At 38.0% G+C, this 18,075-nt stretch overlaps 1 protein-coding gene across 1 annotated transcript in view; it reads right to left on the bottom strand.

Moving 5' to 3' along the window:
• Positions 1-18,075, bottom strand: part of URI1 (URI1 prefoldin like chaperone) — a 39,359-nt gene that overhangs the window by 15,047 nt on the left and 6,237 nt on the right. Inside the window, exons 2-4 of the mRNA XM_042821284.1 lie at positions 13,802-13,836; positions 9,645-9,723; positions 7,287-7,422 (exon numbers count right to left, since the gene is read on the bottom strand). Of these exons, the coding sequence (XP_042677218.1) occupies positions 7,287-7,422; positions 9,645-9,723; positions 13,802-13,836 (250 nt within the window). The remainder of the gene's footprint in view (positions 1-7,286; positions 7,423-9,644; positions 9,724-13,801; positions 13,837-18,075) is intronic.

The raw sequence follows: 18,075 nt of genomic DNA, 5'->3' as shown, positions 1-18,075 counted from the left end.
ATCAAATACAATTACTTAAGAAGAAATTATTTATAGTAGATAGTTCAGAAAGATTATGCATCTTGGAAAAGACTACACAAGCATCTGCCCTTTCCAGAAAGAAGCGAGCAACTAAACCAAGCAACTGACTATTCACCAGTGATCTCCATTAGTTCTTCTGTTTCTGAGAACCTAAAATTCTCCCCTGAAAAAGGCTCTCCATTGGCATTTCCTACTGCACACATGCGGATGAACTTCTATTCCCAAAAAGTAGATGCAGTGGAGAAAGGCACCCAAACACACACACACACACACACACACACACACACACACACAGAGCTGGCAGGCTGCTGCACTATGCAGCACCTCGCCCACAGCACAGGGCCTGCACAGCAATGCATGCACCAAGGAATGGGCACAGCTCTGTGAGGGAGGGAGGCAGGTATTACTCTCCTGTACTTCACAGACGAGGAAACAGACAGTTCAAGCAATCTCTCTGGGCCACCCCAGGCACAGCAGGACAGCCGGGATTACCGTGATGCCACCAGCTGCCCCACAGACACAGGCCTGATATTCCTTGCTGGCAAAGGGACCCCTTCTGGGGCCACACCTGCAAGGGCAGACGTGTCAGCCCCGTGGGAAAGGTTCCTGCACTTAACAGCAAGGGAATCACAGGGCTCTGCATTTTAGACCTGCCATAGCACCAAACGTTACATCTACCAGACTTAGAGGGAAACAGCTCACTTTAAAACCTAACTCTTCTTTTTTGTTTTTGAAAATAACATAGTTATTAAGCAAGATCCCAGAAAAACCACCACAGAGAAAGAGAGGCTTCGTAGTCTCCTCCTCTTACTACCCCGTGGTTTAAGCTTCTTAGAGCCTTTTAAGACGGATTGAACTAGAGGCTGTTGTCCAACTTTGTCACATCCAATAACCTCAGCAAAGCCTGACATGGCTTTCAGGTGAACCCTAATAGTTCCTATTTACATGTCTTAGTTAAACTGCCTGGAAAGATAGCTCAGCACTATAGACAAGCCAGGATCTTGAGGACTGATTTCCAGGACTGCCAAAAGGAAAAGAACTTTCAAGCCTAAATCAGTATACATGGCTTTCTTCTGCATAACAGCCTTTGAACCTTTACAGGCAGCAAGATTTCTTCCCATTTAGATCATTCTTTTCCAGCAACCTTATTAGCTGAAAGGCCTGGACTGGCGTCTCTCACTCCGTGATTAGCTGGGTTTAAGAAGCAGCTCTCTGCTTTCTACATATACACTGATACAGGAAAAATAATTGGAGAACACATTTCGTACTGTTGAAATGAAGTCCACTGGAGCCAGATTTTATAAGACATGACAACTTACTAACGCCAAACTGACACAAATTCTCATCTATGCATCTTGGCTTTAATGGGTTAATTAGCTTGGCTGGATACAAATTTTAATTATCTGAGTTTGACATTAATGTCCTTGGAGTGTTGTCTGTAAGGATTTGGGGAATCATAGACATTATTTTAGTTACTTCTGGAAACCGTGTGTTACACTGGGATTTAAACAGTGAGACAAGAATAGTGAGAACAGGTTGATCTATTTCGAAACATCAGACTTTGTGAAACAGGACAAACCGAGACAAAGCCGAAGCCTGGTCTACCTTGCTAGGTTCAATTAGACTTTGTGTGAGCTCTGTGGATATAAAGGTGATGACTAAAGGGTTACAACAAAATTCTTTGAGTACAGGGAAAAGAACATAATTTTAGATTGAATGTATCACAGAATTCTGTATATAATTGAGATTTAGAGGTAGATCTCTTCACTGTCCAACACTTTTTCTCAGGAAGAAGGCAGACAACCTTACCAACTGACGTGATCTTACGCACATAAGGCTCATACAAGCCAGGAAGAGGCACCTATGTTGGCAGCAGCAGCCACCTAAGGCAGGAACCTACCTAGCCTGCCACCATCTCACATCCCATGCAGAGAGGAAGGCATACGGGAACAATACGAAGAGTGCTGTACATGTGCTATCTTTCACCAGCAATTTCTAGCACAACTGACCCCTGAACAAAAAAAATACCTATCATACAGCCTCTTAATGGAGAGCAGTAATATAACTGAGGATAAAGGTAAAGTATCGCGCAATCTAATGCATGTATCCACTTCTGAATCCTTCAGAGATGGCAGGTATTTCCTCGCAAAAGTACAGCACTGCAGTACAATTACAAGTACTATTAGCAGGGTGAGTTATGGCATGCTATTCTGAGTGCTTTACTTACTTTCAGGGTCTGTGCAAGTGGATTAACAGTATTTTGACAAATACAGAATAATCTGCAACAAAATATTTTTAAGGCAATAGTTTTCCAAACTGCAAGTTACTTGAAACAAACTAGATCTGCAGTTCTGTATAAAGTACTATCTACTAAGAGCTTTTCAAAACACTTTTCTACATTATTCTATTCATTCCTGTTCATTCTTCTAGAGAAGCATTTGTTTTAAGATTCAAAAGAGAATCCTGATTGCTTTTTGTGTATATGGATTTAAGCTCTCCTTGTGCAACAACATAAATAATTTTTTTCTTTATAATGGCAACTGCACAAGCTCTTTCAAATGCAGAGTTCTGTGATACAACCCTTGGTGTAATACCTTTGCACCCTCTACAGAGAACCTTTGTTCCCTTCTCTGCCATCTCTTGAAATCAAAACCAAAGTCATTCAACATTGTCATTCTGCAAAAATGTGCATGGATGATTTGACTTTAGGAATATTAAGCAAATGCCACACATTTCTCTTTCAGGTTCACAGTCCTACTTGACTAGTAGAATTGTATGTATCCAGTTAAATGCTCACTAAATGTAGGAGGGTGGCATTCAGACAAGCTTCTCTGCCACCCACTCAGAATTACCAAGACCATACGTAACCAACAGAAAGGACTATATTCTCCTTATTGTCTTCAACTGCTTTCTGGTTAAAATACCGCAACCAGGTCCTGTGAGAAACCAAACACCTCCGGGAAGAGCAGAGCAAATTTAGAGCACTTAGCACTTCACAGAATCCTACCTTAGTAAGGGTACTTAAGGAACTCAAGGAGGTTACAAAGATTAAAAAAAAAAAGAAAAAAAAAGCAATAATCTCGAAAACTAGCTTAAAACAACAACAACAAAAAGGGCCAAGCACATTGAAATGTATTGTGCAAAATGATTCTACAGTATATAGACAGAACAACACAAAACATTTTTTTTAAAATGAAAAAAAAAAACCACAACAGCTAGATTTCTTTGTAACAATACCTGCATCTTCTGTTCTTTTCCCCAAAAAGTGAGTAGGTAAGTGTGTGCTACATAAAAATACAAAGCACATTACTCTGAAACACTAAATCCTCTAAGGGTCTCACATACTCAGATGGAAAATGGAAAGCCTTCCTATCATACATTTTGGAGACAACCTCCTTTTTTCTGGAAATGCTGATAAGGAACAAATTCCAGCCTGGTCTCATCTGCCTGGATCATCTTATTTATTAAAAACAATGCTATCTTTTAAACTCTGTATACTCTGCTCTCGGTCAATTTTGATTGACACAAATATTTGTATTAAAGGTTACGTACTGCAATTTACAATTGGGTACTATCACAATACTGTATGTTAATGTAATCAGTATTTTCATTTCATGAATTCATTTGCAGCATGACACTGCAAGGGTATTCTTACATGTACTGAAGACACAATTGCTAAGTAGTTCAACAGTTCTCCTTTAACAGGCATTTTTTTTTATCTGACAAATTTTTAGCATGATAAAACCACTCCTTGTTTTCTGTGTATGTTTTAATTCCCCACCTTTTAAAGTGCTTAGACACTTGGAATACCTAGCATACTGAATTAATCCACAAATATTTACAAGAAAAATCTATCTAATTTCTTCCTATAGTAACTACCACAGGGACCATTGTAATGAAAAATTTCCCATCTTAAAGAATTAATGCGATTACTGATATAGGGAAAAAAAGTAATTTATATCATCACAAACACGTAAAAGATATAATCCCATATTCACAAAAAGAATCTTTATTCCCTCTTTGAATTCTGAGACAATACAGTCTCGCCTTGAGGAGAACAGAAATATTATGAAGTACCTTAAGCAAGATAATTGTAAGAGAAAAAACTACAATTGCATTATTGTTGTGCTAAACTGTGACATACTTAAAAAGCTAATTTCTTTTATTGTAATGGAATTTGGTGTGTGTATCCTTTAATCTACTTCACTGTTTCTTCACATTTTACACACAAACATACGTGTAAAGTGTTTCCCATTACTACCTGGTGTAATAAGCTGCAACTAATTTAAAACAATTAAAACTACACTTGACAAGTTCATAAAGAGCACGAGGCTTTTGTAACAGTTTTGGAACTAACTGAACATCCCTGGATGTCATCAAAACATGCAAAAAAAGTGCGATTTACTGCAGCTCAAATATTCAGGGAGACACGATCAATATTTTATGAAAAAGTAACACTTGACATGAGTGACTGTCCCAAATTTTACCAAATACATTTCAACCAATCACAGTGCTGAACAGATTGCATCTAAATCAAAAGCTTATCCCCAAAATAGGGCCTTCTACAGCTGTATCAGTTAAAGTGCACTCACTTTCAAAATTCAGTACAGTCACCCTCCAATTTTTCCTTTCAATCAAATACATTTTAAACAAGAAATTAATCTGCTGTGCCTGGGCATTTCACTATTCCACAGAAGCAAACATTTGTTCCACTCATTCTCCTTTAAAAAGCAAATTAAACAAAACTATGACAAAAAAGATGACCTAATTAGCACTATTTAAAGCTTTTATATATAGTACACTCTTACTGTCGCCCTAACTTAGAAGGCTTTTTTCATCCTCAGCCCTATCATTTCATTTATCTGCCTCACGCTGTTATTACTTAAACATGCAAACTCACACTGTCTGTTTTTGCATTTACCTAACATACACCCAAGGAGTCCAAAGGCGAAGAAGCTTTTCTGCAAACTCTGACTAAATTAACTGTTAGGCCAGGGGTGGCCTCCACCAGCCCAGCGCTGGTTACTGGCGGCCTTCAGTGGGTAAACTATGCAAAATCAGTCCGGGACAGCAAAGAAGAAGCCCAGGACCAGCAAGAGGTTAAGAAGTTAGCTACAGGTCTCTCTTACCCTGCCCTACAGTCCTGCTATTAAAACAGGCTGAACATAGGCTCCCTACTCTTCCCCTCCACATCATGATGACACCAAATGGACGTCACCCTGTAAGCTGCCAAGTGCCAGCGAATGCAGAAGTGATGGCTTTTAAAGTAACTGCAGTCCAACAGAGACTTTAAGCATTCTGAAGCACCAGTCTCACACATTTGTGCCACAAGTGGAACACTCCCATTACACAACAATGGCCCACAGGCCGTTCATGTAGATAACTTTTTTCTAATTGGAATAAACAAATAAAATCTCCGGTAATCTCCTCTAATTTGTCTTCACCTAGTGTGAAATGGTTTCATAAAAGAGAAAACTGTATCTGCTAAAGTAATACATATCTTTTTTCAGAATCTTATGCACTAATATGGCTTTTATCATCCCAAAATGAAAATAGTCTTAAATAAAAAGTTTTTAGTTAATATCAGTGTTTTGGAGCCTCCCACTGGCAGCCATCACACAGCTGTAGTGAACTATCAGCTGAATGCAGCATTTATATCCAGGCATCAACGATTATTTTGCTTTAAAAGAAATGAGTATTTCTGAGTTCATATTTTAAATGCAATTTAAAAGATCGTAAAGGAAAAGAACCCAGCATTTATTGTGTGTCTCCCAGCAGACTACTTAATGTTCAAACATCTACTATGCAAAGGTCAAATGATTTCACTGAATGTAACTGTGACAAAAATATTCTGCGGCATTGAAAATAAAATATAAGATGTTCAAGGAAAGAGATACAGACCTGATATCTTGCAAGAGACACAATAAATAATGTAGATTCAGTTCAACAAGAAAAAAAAAATCACAAAGTTCTGCCAGGAGAACCAGATTAGGAAGGATAATAGGTAAAATACTAATTGCATACTTTTGGTAATCTACTTCGTAAAAGAATATTTTTAAGTAACGCAGCAAAATATTTTTTTAAAACACTTTTCTTACACAAATTATGTTTGCACAGAATTGAAAAAAACTGTATTCAGATAGGAACCTTTGGTGTATTCAGCCACAGGCAGCAACCTGGATCACCGAACTTATAAACAAAAATGCAAAGTACTTATGCTAGTTGTAACATAGAAGCTAAAGCTGCAGAGAACAGTCATTCGGGAATGAGACAGATCATAGGTTAAACTGATGCGAAAAAAATATTTGCTCAAATGCTTATCTGAAACAAACAGCAAAGGTTAATAGGTATCAATTTATTATCCTTTTTTTTTTTTTTTTTTGCTTTCCCTTCCTTGACATTTATATCGAGTATTTCAGGCTCTCATTCTTTTTCACACTCCTAACTTCTGTTACAAGAGTGCTGTGCATAAGGCTTGCTAGAGGTCGCCTCACCAGAGCCAAGATCCCAGCACCAACAAAAGAGAGCTGAAAACAAAAAAGGAATTGCCTGTTTGCCTCTGCAATCACCATCTGTTGCTAATAAAAGAATCTGCTGGTTACCAGTGGCACTTGGTCTGGGGAGACCCAGTGGATCACTCCACACCAATGGACAGGCATGTCAGAGACAGAAGGCCAAAATGCAGCTCAGCAGAAGTCCAGAAAAGCGAGCAAGGAAAAAAAAAAAAAAAATAGAAGCAATGCATATAGGAAGGAGAAGTAAGCTGGAGAACAATATAGACAAAAAACAGGATGAGGAACTAAGAGAAGAGAGACAAGGAAACAGAATACAGGAGATAAAGCAATCACGAGCAAAGTACAATGCAACATCTGCTTTCTGGAACAGAATTTTTCACATTAAACAAAAATGACAGTTTTTTTGCCTTTTGCTTTGTTTTACTTATAGTAAACAAATAATTCCTGACTGACCTTGTAATCCAATCTCACAGCCTGCCTGCATTTTGGTAACTTAAGCAAGTCTATCATTAAAAAACAGACAAGGAAAAGGAATAAAGCTCTTGCTGGTTGTTTTAAAAAGATCCCATATTTGATAAAATACCAAGTAAAGATGGAAAACTCAAGCAGCAAAGTAACAGTACTACATATGAACAAGATTCATTAGGTAGCACACATAAAAATGTGAGCAGTGTAAATGCTACAAAAGTTATGTGTTAATGAAAAGACAGAGAATGCTGACTATTAAGTTGTGTTCAAAAATATACATACATTTTTTTCTGTGCTCGACCAGCTCAACAGCCTGCTTCGCTGAGCATTTTGAAAACCAGTTGTCACCAAGCAGAACAGTAACCTCATTGGTGTTGACAAGTTTTCCTGGCATGAAGGCAAGAGGACCAAAAGGTACCTGTCAAAGGCACAGAAAGCACTATTGAAAATAACCAATGAAAATAAACCTAGAGAGTCATTCATCAATTACTTAAAGAAAAAAAAAGTAAAATACAGCAGCAAGTAAAAATCTATAGCAGTTATTAAATGACAAACCCTTCAGGAACATCCATCTGAATTCAGTATTGTACTTGCAAAACCAGAAAAGTAGCACCTAACTAGGAAACTTGTGAAACCACAGTACAACTGAATATTCACATGGAAAACAAATCAACTTTACTCTAACATATAACAAATCTTCATAATACCTTCATAACATCTTCGTAATAAAAACAGTATTGAGCTAAAATGAGCTAAGTTTTTGCTGTTTGCAGACAAGATTCATTTCCCAGTCAAAGCAAGCTCAGCTTTGCTACCATTTTGAAAATTCTTAACATATGCAATTCTTGAAAATGTATTCTTACATAGGCAACTCAAAGACATGTAGCTTTTTTCAGTACATGCCTTTTTATTCTAAGTGCATAGAAACTTTTGTAGAGGTTTGGGGGACTGCCACGCCACTTCATTGCCTTGGGGCTGCAATCCAACAGGAGTTAGAATCGAGTAGGAAAAGAGCTAAAAACCTCAACCAGCTCAATTTTCTTTTTCTTGGGATAAAAAAGACCTATCTTGGTCAGTTTGCAGCACTTTACTCTGCTGCCTTACTCACTCCCTTGGGTCACGCACTTGCTTTCCCACTGCGGTTTGTTGAAGCAGAGCACTCAGCTTAGCGACCTGTTTTCCTGGAAAGCTTTCCTCTCCAGTGTTGGCATCCAGGAGGTGCTTTCCAGAGCTCAAAGCAGTTCTGCAATAGGCAGAATCTCAACACTATGACTCTGCAGGGCAGGCTTTTCCTACGCATGCACCCTGTCTTGGTTTTCAGGTAGCCTGTTCACTCTCCCCCAGAAATGATGAAAGCAAAATTGAAAACGTACAAAAATATTTGGCTAACAGGATAGGAGCTTTTAATACACATTTAAAATAACAGATGTGAGTTGACATGATGGCTTTAACTACAAATAAGCCCTATCTAGTTTGCTTGGGGTTTTTTTTGTAATAGTATTTTTCCTATGCTTCAAAACAATACAATCCTCTTGCTTTATGTAGCAATTGGACAGACCAATACGAAGGGAAAGGAATTATAACAGAGGTGTGATGACAGAAGGACTGCATGATAGAAAGGTGCTATAAAGGCAGGGAAGAAGATTGCTCACCTGTGTCCAAAGATTCCAGGTTCGGAGGGGAAAACTTCTCTAGAAAGAAACCCTTCCCCTGTGCCAGTCAGCCCTTAAATGAGATCTGAGAGGTGCAGCCAGGCTCCACCCCTCTGGTCACACAGCTGAACTGCCTTCACCTGTGCTCCCAGGGGTGACCGGGTCCTTTCCCCAGGTCAAGGGTCCCACATCGTGTTGCCGTGCATTTATGCAAGGTCACAGGACTACACACAGCATCTAAAGCAGCGCCACCAGAGCAGGAGAGGGAAACCTTTCCTTTTACTACCGGGGAACTGTGACCCACTGCTGTCTTACCAACAGCTCAACTGTACGCTGAGCCAGGCTGCCATGCAAGAAGGCAATCAGACACCCTGTACTGGAATGAGACATTGAGTTATTTACAGGACAGCTCTTCCAGCTACAAATCTTGAATTGGATCCGGGAAGAGAAAGAAAAGGAGCAGTCAAACTGATCAAAATTCTGGGCAGCGTAAGCCAGCGTGGTAAAGTTTAAACAGGGAGCTGTGCCGTTGTTACGGAAGATTCAAAGCAAAAGAAAAGATCGCTAAGTCAATGTGAAGATCGGTGAAACAAAAATTAGCAGCACCTTTTTATGTAAAAATCAATGTTCTACAGTTTATTTCCATGAATCAGAAAATACTACGGCCACTTGCTTCAAAGGAAGTGACTAAGTACCATAATTCACTCATAATTATAGTTTTCTATACAATGGATTTACATATCAAATGTGTCAGGTTTTGTGTTAGCATTTATGTCATCAGTTCTCAGTTGTCAGTAACACTGTAATTTATAATAGATTTCAAAGAAAAGAAAAAGAAACAAAAGCAAAGGTTTAACTATCATTATCATAAATGTACCATTACTGACTACTATATAGCAACCTGAATAACATCTCCCTGTTAATGCACATACCTGAGTTACTAAAAATTTTACTTCATTATCTTTTGTGAGCTGTACAGACTACATACCATGATATCATAGGACAGTTTATCAGGCAATGTACGGAGTCGTTCTTGAAGAACTTCATAATCACTCTCCACCTTCTTCCTGTTGACAAATTCAAGTTCATTCCATTTCATATCTAACACAGAGTTAATATTTTTCTACTATTAATTCCATAACCCACAAAAATACAAAGAAATACTATTTTACTCCTAAGCACACGCTCTCAATAAATTAATAAGTTATTTGTTAAAAAAAAAAAAAAAAAAAGACTTGAGATGACAATTATAATACCTACAGAGTACTTTAGAATAATGCATATTAAAGTAGGGATATGATTATTTTAGCTGGTGAGTGTATGTCTGAATTTGAGCTTTTATGGTGCTACAAATCAGTTCTCACACTAGGCCTTGGCGTATCTCACCTCATGCCCAAGTCCAGCAATTATACCACCATCAATATTTAGAAAAATAACTGAAAATTAAGTTTAATATTTTAGAAGAGGCAAATTCTTCAAAGTATCATTTGTTATAAACGATTCATTACCTTTCCTTGGGCTGACATAAATGGGCAAAATTTTAACTAATTCCGATTTTCACATTAACTTTTTGGGCCTATCAACAGTCAACATTCCTGAAAGATCTTCTGACTGGCCCAAACTCTGTCATGTCTTCAAATCCTGGCAAACAACACAGGATCAGAGCATTCCTTCTATTGCTTCTCAGAAGCCACATGCTGCCATACGAAACAGAACTGACTTGATGAACTTGGATCAATTATTCCCATGATAGATACCTGACTCTTCGGAGGCCTGTGCGGCATTTTAATTGCTATGGGGATTTTCCTTGGTGTGCAAAACAAGCTACTGTACTCCTTCTAAAAAGCCTTCTTTTCTGAAGAAACTCATAAGGACTTAAATTCTGCTGGAAAAAGTCTTTTTAATGGACAACTCTCATCCTGAATATCATTAGAAATCAGCTCCTACATGACGTAGCTGGCATAAAAATGTCAGCTTTGATGATATTGTTTACTTGTGCTTTAAAATAGTAAACATCCTATATATGGTAGTAAATCCTGCAATAAAAGGCAACAGAAAGCACAGAGCAGCACACTTAGCAACACTGACCCCGGATGCAAATTACAGGTTTTCTGAGGATGATTCAGGAAAGCAATCTATAAATGCGCTGAGAAATGAATGTCATAGTTGATACCACAACTCTCAAAATATTATCATTGATTTTCTTAGATTCCTAAGCAGAGTGAAATCTTCTTCAGCATTCATTATGAAAAATTATCTGCTACTCCTGTTTTGTCTCATTTTCTTCCATAGCTGAATTTTGCTATAATCACACTACTTTATACCTGGAGTACTTCTTACTTTAAGTTACTGAACTGGTTCTGAACAAAGAATTTAGGATTTCAAACCATTTGGACATTAAAGCTATATCCCACAGAACTAATTACAAAAGATGCTTGCTACTGCTTGGGTTTGGTGGAAGATCTTTCCAACACAACAGGCTAGTTTCTCTCTCCATTTAACTCATTATATTGAAAACGTAATTCATTTCCTTCAAGAGAAAGGTCGAATAAACGAATCCCAACAAAACTCAAGAGATGTTTTGGGGAAAGCAGTGCAATGACAACTTGGTGTCAGCAACAATTACTTAATGATATTTAGAAAAAGCAGCCTCTGACTTGCAGAGATCTGCATTTTCAGAGAAGAGGACAACGATGCAGGCTGCTCACTAAAAAATAAGCGACCCCAAACTGAAGGCCTTGACCTCATTTCCATGAGAGAATACTCCATAGGAAAAGAATTGTATGGAAAAAAACTGCTCCCACTTAGCAGGATTAAGCACTCCCATCGTTCCATGGCTCAAAGTCACTTGACATTTCTTCAGTAACCTGAAAGAAGATACTGCCTTTAAGGTCTGACTGCTGCCCACCACCGAATAATCTGATTAGGGTACAGCAGAAATCACTCGCTCCAGATACAGCAAGGCTGGACTGCCCCAGTTCATCACATCTATGCTGGCAACCTCTGGAAGCAGACTCTGCTGTGGCCATCCACCTCTCCCTACAGCAAGGCTGGGGAAAAAACATTCGGGAAGGAGCAGGATGTATCTCTGCATTCGATGGAACAACTGCCTCTGGCCTGTCAGGCCTCTACTGTGGGATCGCCAAGTGTGGCCATGTTCCATAATGGGCCTGCCACCAACACGGTCATTCAGTTTCATGCACTGACACCGAGAGCTACTGCCAAGGAAGGAAGCAGAGCTCCCTGTTCAATTTGAGCACGTGGCTACATTTTGTGTGCAGTCCATGGTCACCACTTGCATGGAGAGAATGGGCACGGGGCTTCAGCTGTGTTCACATCACTAGCAAGTGAAATAACACATCTAAATCAGACCTATCCTCAGATTCATGCCTTTAAAAATACATTTCAAGGGACGTACTAAAAAAATGAAAGAAAATAATTTAATGGAAATATGTTAAAGTTGGGCATTTTAAAACCCTATTGTTATTCACCCAGTTCTATTTAACATTCTTCTGTGTCACTGACTACTTAAAAGGTCTTATACGAACAAATTATTCAGTTGAAACAAGAGCACTCAACTCTTGCACAATCAGGATCTAAATAAGGGTACTAAATTTTAAATAGTTTTTTTAGAGTAAAAGCTGTATGACTGCTCTGTAAACTGCTTTTCTACATAGAAGACATCAGTTAGTTTGGTTTTCCTTCTGACATTCTGTGCCTATGTCCCCCAAACTCACAGGATCACGGCCAGATTTTGCTCAAAACCAAATAAACGAGCAAACCTTCCCACTGCCAACCTTTCCACACCATTCTACAAACCTCAGCTGTAGATACGGAAGGAAATAACAGTTACAACTTCCCAAACTTATAAAAAATCGGTTCCAATTTTAAGGCTCTCAATTAGTTTATTTCTGAAAAATTTGTGAAAGAATGTAGATGCAGATTTTCACACTATACCAAATTGGTCTGGACACTGCAGAAAGTCCCCCAAAAGTATGGGTATTATGTAAATGCAGACTAACTTAACTACAGCAGCACCAGTAGGCACTTCAATAATATTTCCCTTATTGAAAATTAATGCAGTCTCTGAATTTTAAACATAAATGAAGCATATTAGTTTTAGATTATTTTTGCAAGCCGATACTCAGAATTTAATATGATGATGTGTATAGATTGCCCTGATTTTTTTCCTCTTATCCAGGGCTTGCAGCCTATGTGCATTTAAACTAAAAAAAAAATTGATACACACTAAATATAAATTATTTGCTTGGAGATCTTTCAGGCATGAAGAAAAAGCCTCTTAAAATAAATTTAAAATATTATATGCTTGATGGTGTATAACCAAAGGTTTAATCTCACCACTAAAGGGGCAGTTGCTGTGATTCTGCAATAACCCTGCAGACAATAATCAAGACAGCTCCTGTTGTTCTCTCAGTAAAATCATGGTAAACACAGCATGGATATATTGTAATTTGATATCTGTAAGATCTACTGTTGTATCTCACAGTAACTCATAATATAAGATTTCATTCACCATTAAATGTACATTTTCCTCAGATGCCATAGAAAACTACTATTTACTAAGCATGTTTTCTATTAACCAGAAATTGCCAACAGAGAAAAAAGTGCTCAGAGATTTATTTCTTTTTTTAAATAAAAGAAATCATTTCTCTTTAAGCATTATAACATGGTTTACTGCCCCCCCCGCGGGGGAAGGAAATGGAAACATTACTTTCACATTGTTTGTGGGCTTTTTCCCCCAAGTGTGCTAGAACATTTTCCCTACTTGCTCATAGTTACAGAGGAAACAAGAAGAATAATTGAATCTACCTTGGGAATACCCTTCCACCAAGCAGGGGTGGAAATTCAATTCAGCATTCATCCCACAAGGTTATTCGGGGAAAAATGGTGAATGAAACGGGTATTTAAGAGAATAACCACTAAGGTTCAGTGTATTTAAAGCAATGGAAAATATAAACATCTTAAAGACAAGCACACTGCAATAATTCCGAGCTACCTCCAGTCCTCAAAACGTTCTCGCAGAATCTGGCTATCATTTAGAACAAACAGTACAATAACTTTACTAGAACACAGCTAGGTTACTAATCAGTATTTTAGGCATGTAATCAAACATTTTTCACTTACCAGTGCTGGATTTTCTCTTGGCAGGTAGTGACCACCTGGCATTAAAACAGATAACTACTCATGAAAAAACAAGGCTAAGCACACAGCAGCAATGTCAATGTATCAGAAACTACAACAGTCACTTTACAGATTTGATGGTGTTTCTATTTACATTTTTATTTGTCAGTGCAAAGGCTTCTGAATGGTAGTTCTTAAGCAGCACACTTTATCACACACTAATGCAGACTGATACCCAGAGAAAAAATTACAGCTTTTCAATTCATATTTTGGTACAATACCTGCTCCATTACTATTAAGTGACACATGATAGAAAGTAGGTAGCATTTTGTACAATCTGCAGATCTATTTTCAGCGCTACATGCTTGCAGAATAAGAAAACAATACATTTTATAACAAGATACTAACATACCCTCCGCACTCATTTGTTTTAAAAACAAAAGCAAATGAACCTCACAGCACCAAAAACATTTTTTCCTTCATCAGTAGTACATCAACAAATGTTCCTACTGGCAGTTTTAATCTGAAAAAGCACAAACAAATTTTGTGAGTGTTTAAATACAAGGACATCTGACCATTATAGGCTGTTGTCTCCCTTTCTTTTATTTCAGGATGTCAAAGAAAGGAAGTTTTAAAGTGAATATTTCCCTTATTTATGTTACAGGCCTTCCCAAGAGATCATTTACAAAATAAAGCACATTGTAAAAATGAAATTACTTTTAAGCCACATTTTTAGATACATTAAACATCCAAGATGCTGAAACCTGTGACCTTCTCTTGCATAATTATATGGAAATTTTGTCTTCCAAAACATATTCTGATCACTGAATAACAGTTACAAAAAATGTAACACAAACAATTTCATTCAATTATATGAAATGCAATGATGCCAGGAGGCAATTAAATATGTCTAGACATCTTCTCTTTTTTTTATTTATTTATTTGTTTATTTTTTTACAAATTTTGTTTTTCTTATAACCAAAATAATGCTAACATTTGAAAGCAATTAATGAGAAAATTTGCAGAGAAAACAATAACATACATTCAAGTACCACTGAAATCACTGGAGCAGATAATTCTTTTTCTTTTTTTTTCCCCCAAACAACAGAATGAAAGAATTTTTTTTTAGCTAGCATATGCACAGCTATTGTAGAACAGATCTCAGATCTTGCACTCTTTACTCATATAGGAGTAAAGGAAAAAGAAATAGGACTGCTTTGTGAGCTAATACTTCTTTAAGCCAAGTGAAGTACTTAAGTGAGGAGGATCAGCCGTCGATTTGTGGTTACACTGCCTCATAATCCACGGGGAAATTCAGTCAGGTAGTTCCTCCTGCTTAAGTCAAGTTTAAATTCATCATCTGCTTTAAACTCTCACATCAAACTCCAAGCATTTTCTTTAATGCGCAAGTTAGATTTTTTTAAGGTTAAGAATAAACATACAGACTTCTACAATATATAAATTCAAAAATCAAATTCATACCACAACTCATTTCAAGAGCAAAGTCCCCATGAAAGGCATAAACCATAGAATGCAATGCTTCCAAACAGTGCTAACACACAATGGAGAGCAAGTCAAGGAGTCAGGGAATATTCTATCAGCACATTTCATTCTTTCAGGTTTGGTGGCGACTGTAAAGTACACCACACAATTAAGCATACAAAATGTTTGTGAAATCCTTAAGAAAGTTGCAGTTTAATTGCTCCATTAAAAATGAAGATGGAAAAGACAGGAAGCTTTCCATTCCCAATCCATGACTTTCCATGCATGAAGCGAGCTAAAAGCACAAAAAGAAAAGCCCTGCAAACCATAAGAGCAGCATGTTCATTAACCTCTACATGATAATCCTTTCATAGCTGCATATTAACTAGTTACATATTCATAATCATTTACATTATTTAGAGGACCTTCTATGAAAATTTCCAGGCTATATCCATTAGCTACAATGTTAAAGGTTACAGAATATAGTCTACTTAATGTTTCCTGGAAGCTTTTTTAATTGGTAAATATGTAAATTGGGCACATATGCTTTCTATGTTTTTTAAAAATAGTCCATCAGTAAAACAGTATCGGGGCACACACTGTTTCCATCAGCCTTTATCCCCTTTAAAAAAAAAATCAAAAAAAAAAAGGAAAGGAAAAATCAATAACACCAATCAATTTTAATTTAATTCTTCTTCTTTGATATAATCTCTCTTGAAGGGATACTAAAGGGTGGAACCAACAACAAACCTTTTCATTTCAGTGGCCAGAATAGAACGAAGCCTTTTACAGAAGTGTTAAAATATACCACCTTAAAAATGTTTGAGGCTGCACTTCTGGTACTGAACTCTATTAAAACAAAATGGGAGAAAATAAATATTGAAAAACAGAAGGAGATCAATTATGCATATGTCCTTTATTAGGTCAGTTGCACTGTTTGGATAACAATGGGTTCTATTGTAGCAAAGAAACAAATAGATAAATATATAAACAAATCTTTGATTCTTTGCCTTTACTCAAACACAGGAAAACCATTAGTCCATCTTCCCCACATCATTTACATCTGGAGTTACAATTAAAGAATGAGACTTTCTCTCGGGGTAAACAACACCAATCACCTCTTCATTGGTTCAGTTCAGTTCCATCCTTGTGGGCACCGGTGCCACCGTGTTGGAAGCACTACCAATAATACTGAATTCTACCACACAAGGTTATCAGCTGAAATATCTATTGAACTACTCTTGCAGCACACCTGACACTACTTAACCTCAACTCTGGTCATTAAAACAGGGCCCACCGGTGTAAAACACATTCCCCAGTCCTAAAGAAAACAAATCAGACAGCCCCTTCCTTCCAGCAGCAGTAGCTGCAGCCCGGTGCGCAGGCTGGCAGCTGCTGGCAGGATGCTGCAGCGTGGCACTGCCACGTGCCTGCGGGGCTCTGCCCTGTTCCCAATTACTGCACATGTATTTGACACTTTCCTCTACAGGTCCTCACCCTCCTGTAGAAGGGTACCAGCTTCTTCCATCCAGTTTTTTCCTACTTGTTGCTCCTGCAACTCAGAGCTGAGCAGATCTCTCTGTGGTGCCTCTGATCAGCCAGGCGGGACTATCTCATTTTATTGAGCTCTCTAAGGTGTAGTGCATGCACATGAATACCACTCTGTACTGAGCAGCTAGGCACTGCCTACAAAGGCAGTGGGTTTAGGACACCAAGGGGAATTCCTATCTCTCTCAGCATTAAAGCAAGCTGCCACGTTTTTAATTCACATCTCACGTGTGAAAAGCGTTTCACCCGAGTCAAACAGTTACGTTCAAGCCTCAAGAACTGCTACTTCCAGGCTGAACATTAATTGCAATGGAAGACCAAAAAAAAAGTGCCCCATGAGGCTAGGAAGGATTCCTAAGTGAATAGGTGGCTATTTCCACACTTTGGGCATGGATGTGGAAACAGCACAAAGTTTCCATTAACTGAGCTGTGAGTTCAGCATCTAAAAGGCCCAACGTGTGCTGCTTCCACGTGCACACTTGTATGTGTTGTTTCAGTGCTGTGGCTCTCAACTGAGTTGGTCCTGTGCAATTAGAAGCTAGGGACATAGATCTAATCCCAGCTCTGATTTTATTTCTTCTATATGGCCTTGAGCAAATCACAACCTCTCAGTCTACATTTCTTCATCTGCAAAACGGGGATAATAGTATTAACCTACCCACCTCGGAGTGTTTAATGATGATTAATTAACGTGAGAAAAGCACTCTAAAGATGTAAGAGCACTATATAAGTGATAAAGCATTATTTACCACTTGAAAAGTAATCTGAACAAAATCAGATATGCAAGTAATTTGTTTACATGTAGCAATAATATAATTTGTGACTATTTAATCTTGAATTAGTCTCACTTTAAACATCCCTTTCAATCAGATTTCCAGTTACTTAGGGAAAATGACAGTATGGAATACTTTTTGTGGAAATAGAGCAAGTAATGAGGCGGTAATTAAAGTAAGGGTCTTGTGAAGTCTAAAACCAAGAGTCTGCCTTCAGGAGACCATCCCTGCCGTGTGGGACTGTGCGAAGACCTCAGCCTCAACCTTGGCTCAGAACTTTCCACAAACTACAGAGAAAGCATATGGTGCTCTTCTGCAACACAGATCCATGTTTACAAGGCTAACAATAAATCCAAGGTCATTTCCACTACTGATCTACTTCAGATGACTCCAGCTCTCCAGAGTTTAACTGCTTAACCTTGTGAATCTGGTTGATACACACACATGAGGTACCTCTGTCTATAAATGCTTGCA

This window comes from Centrocercus urophasianus, unplaced genomic scaffold, assembly GCF_019232065.1.
Source record: "Centrocercus urophasianus isolate 14NV4802_14NV808 unplaced genomic scaffold, USGS_Curo_1.0 seq_2, whole genome shotgun sequence".
NCBI lineage: Eukaryota > Metazoa > Chordata > Aves > Galliformes > Phasianidae > Centrocercus > Centrocercus urophasianus.
The sequence above is the reverse complement of the archived record's forward strand: the minus strand, read 5'-3'. Positions and strand labels throughout refer to the sequence as shown.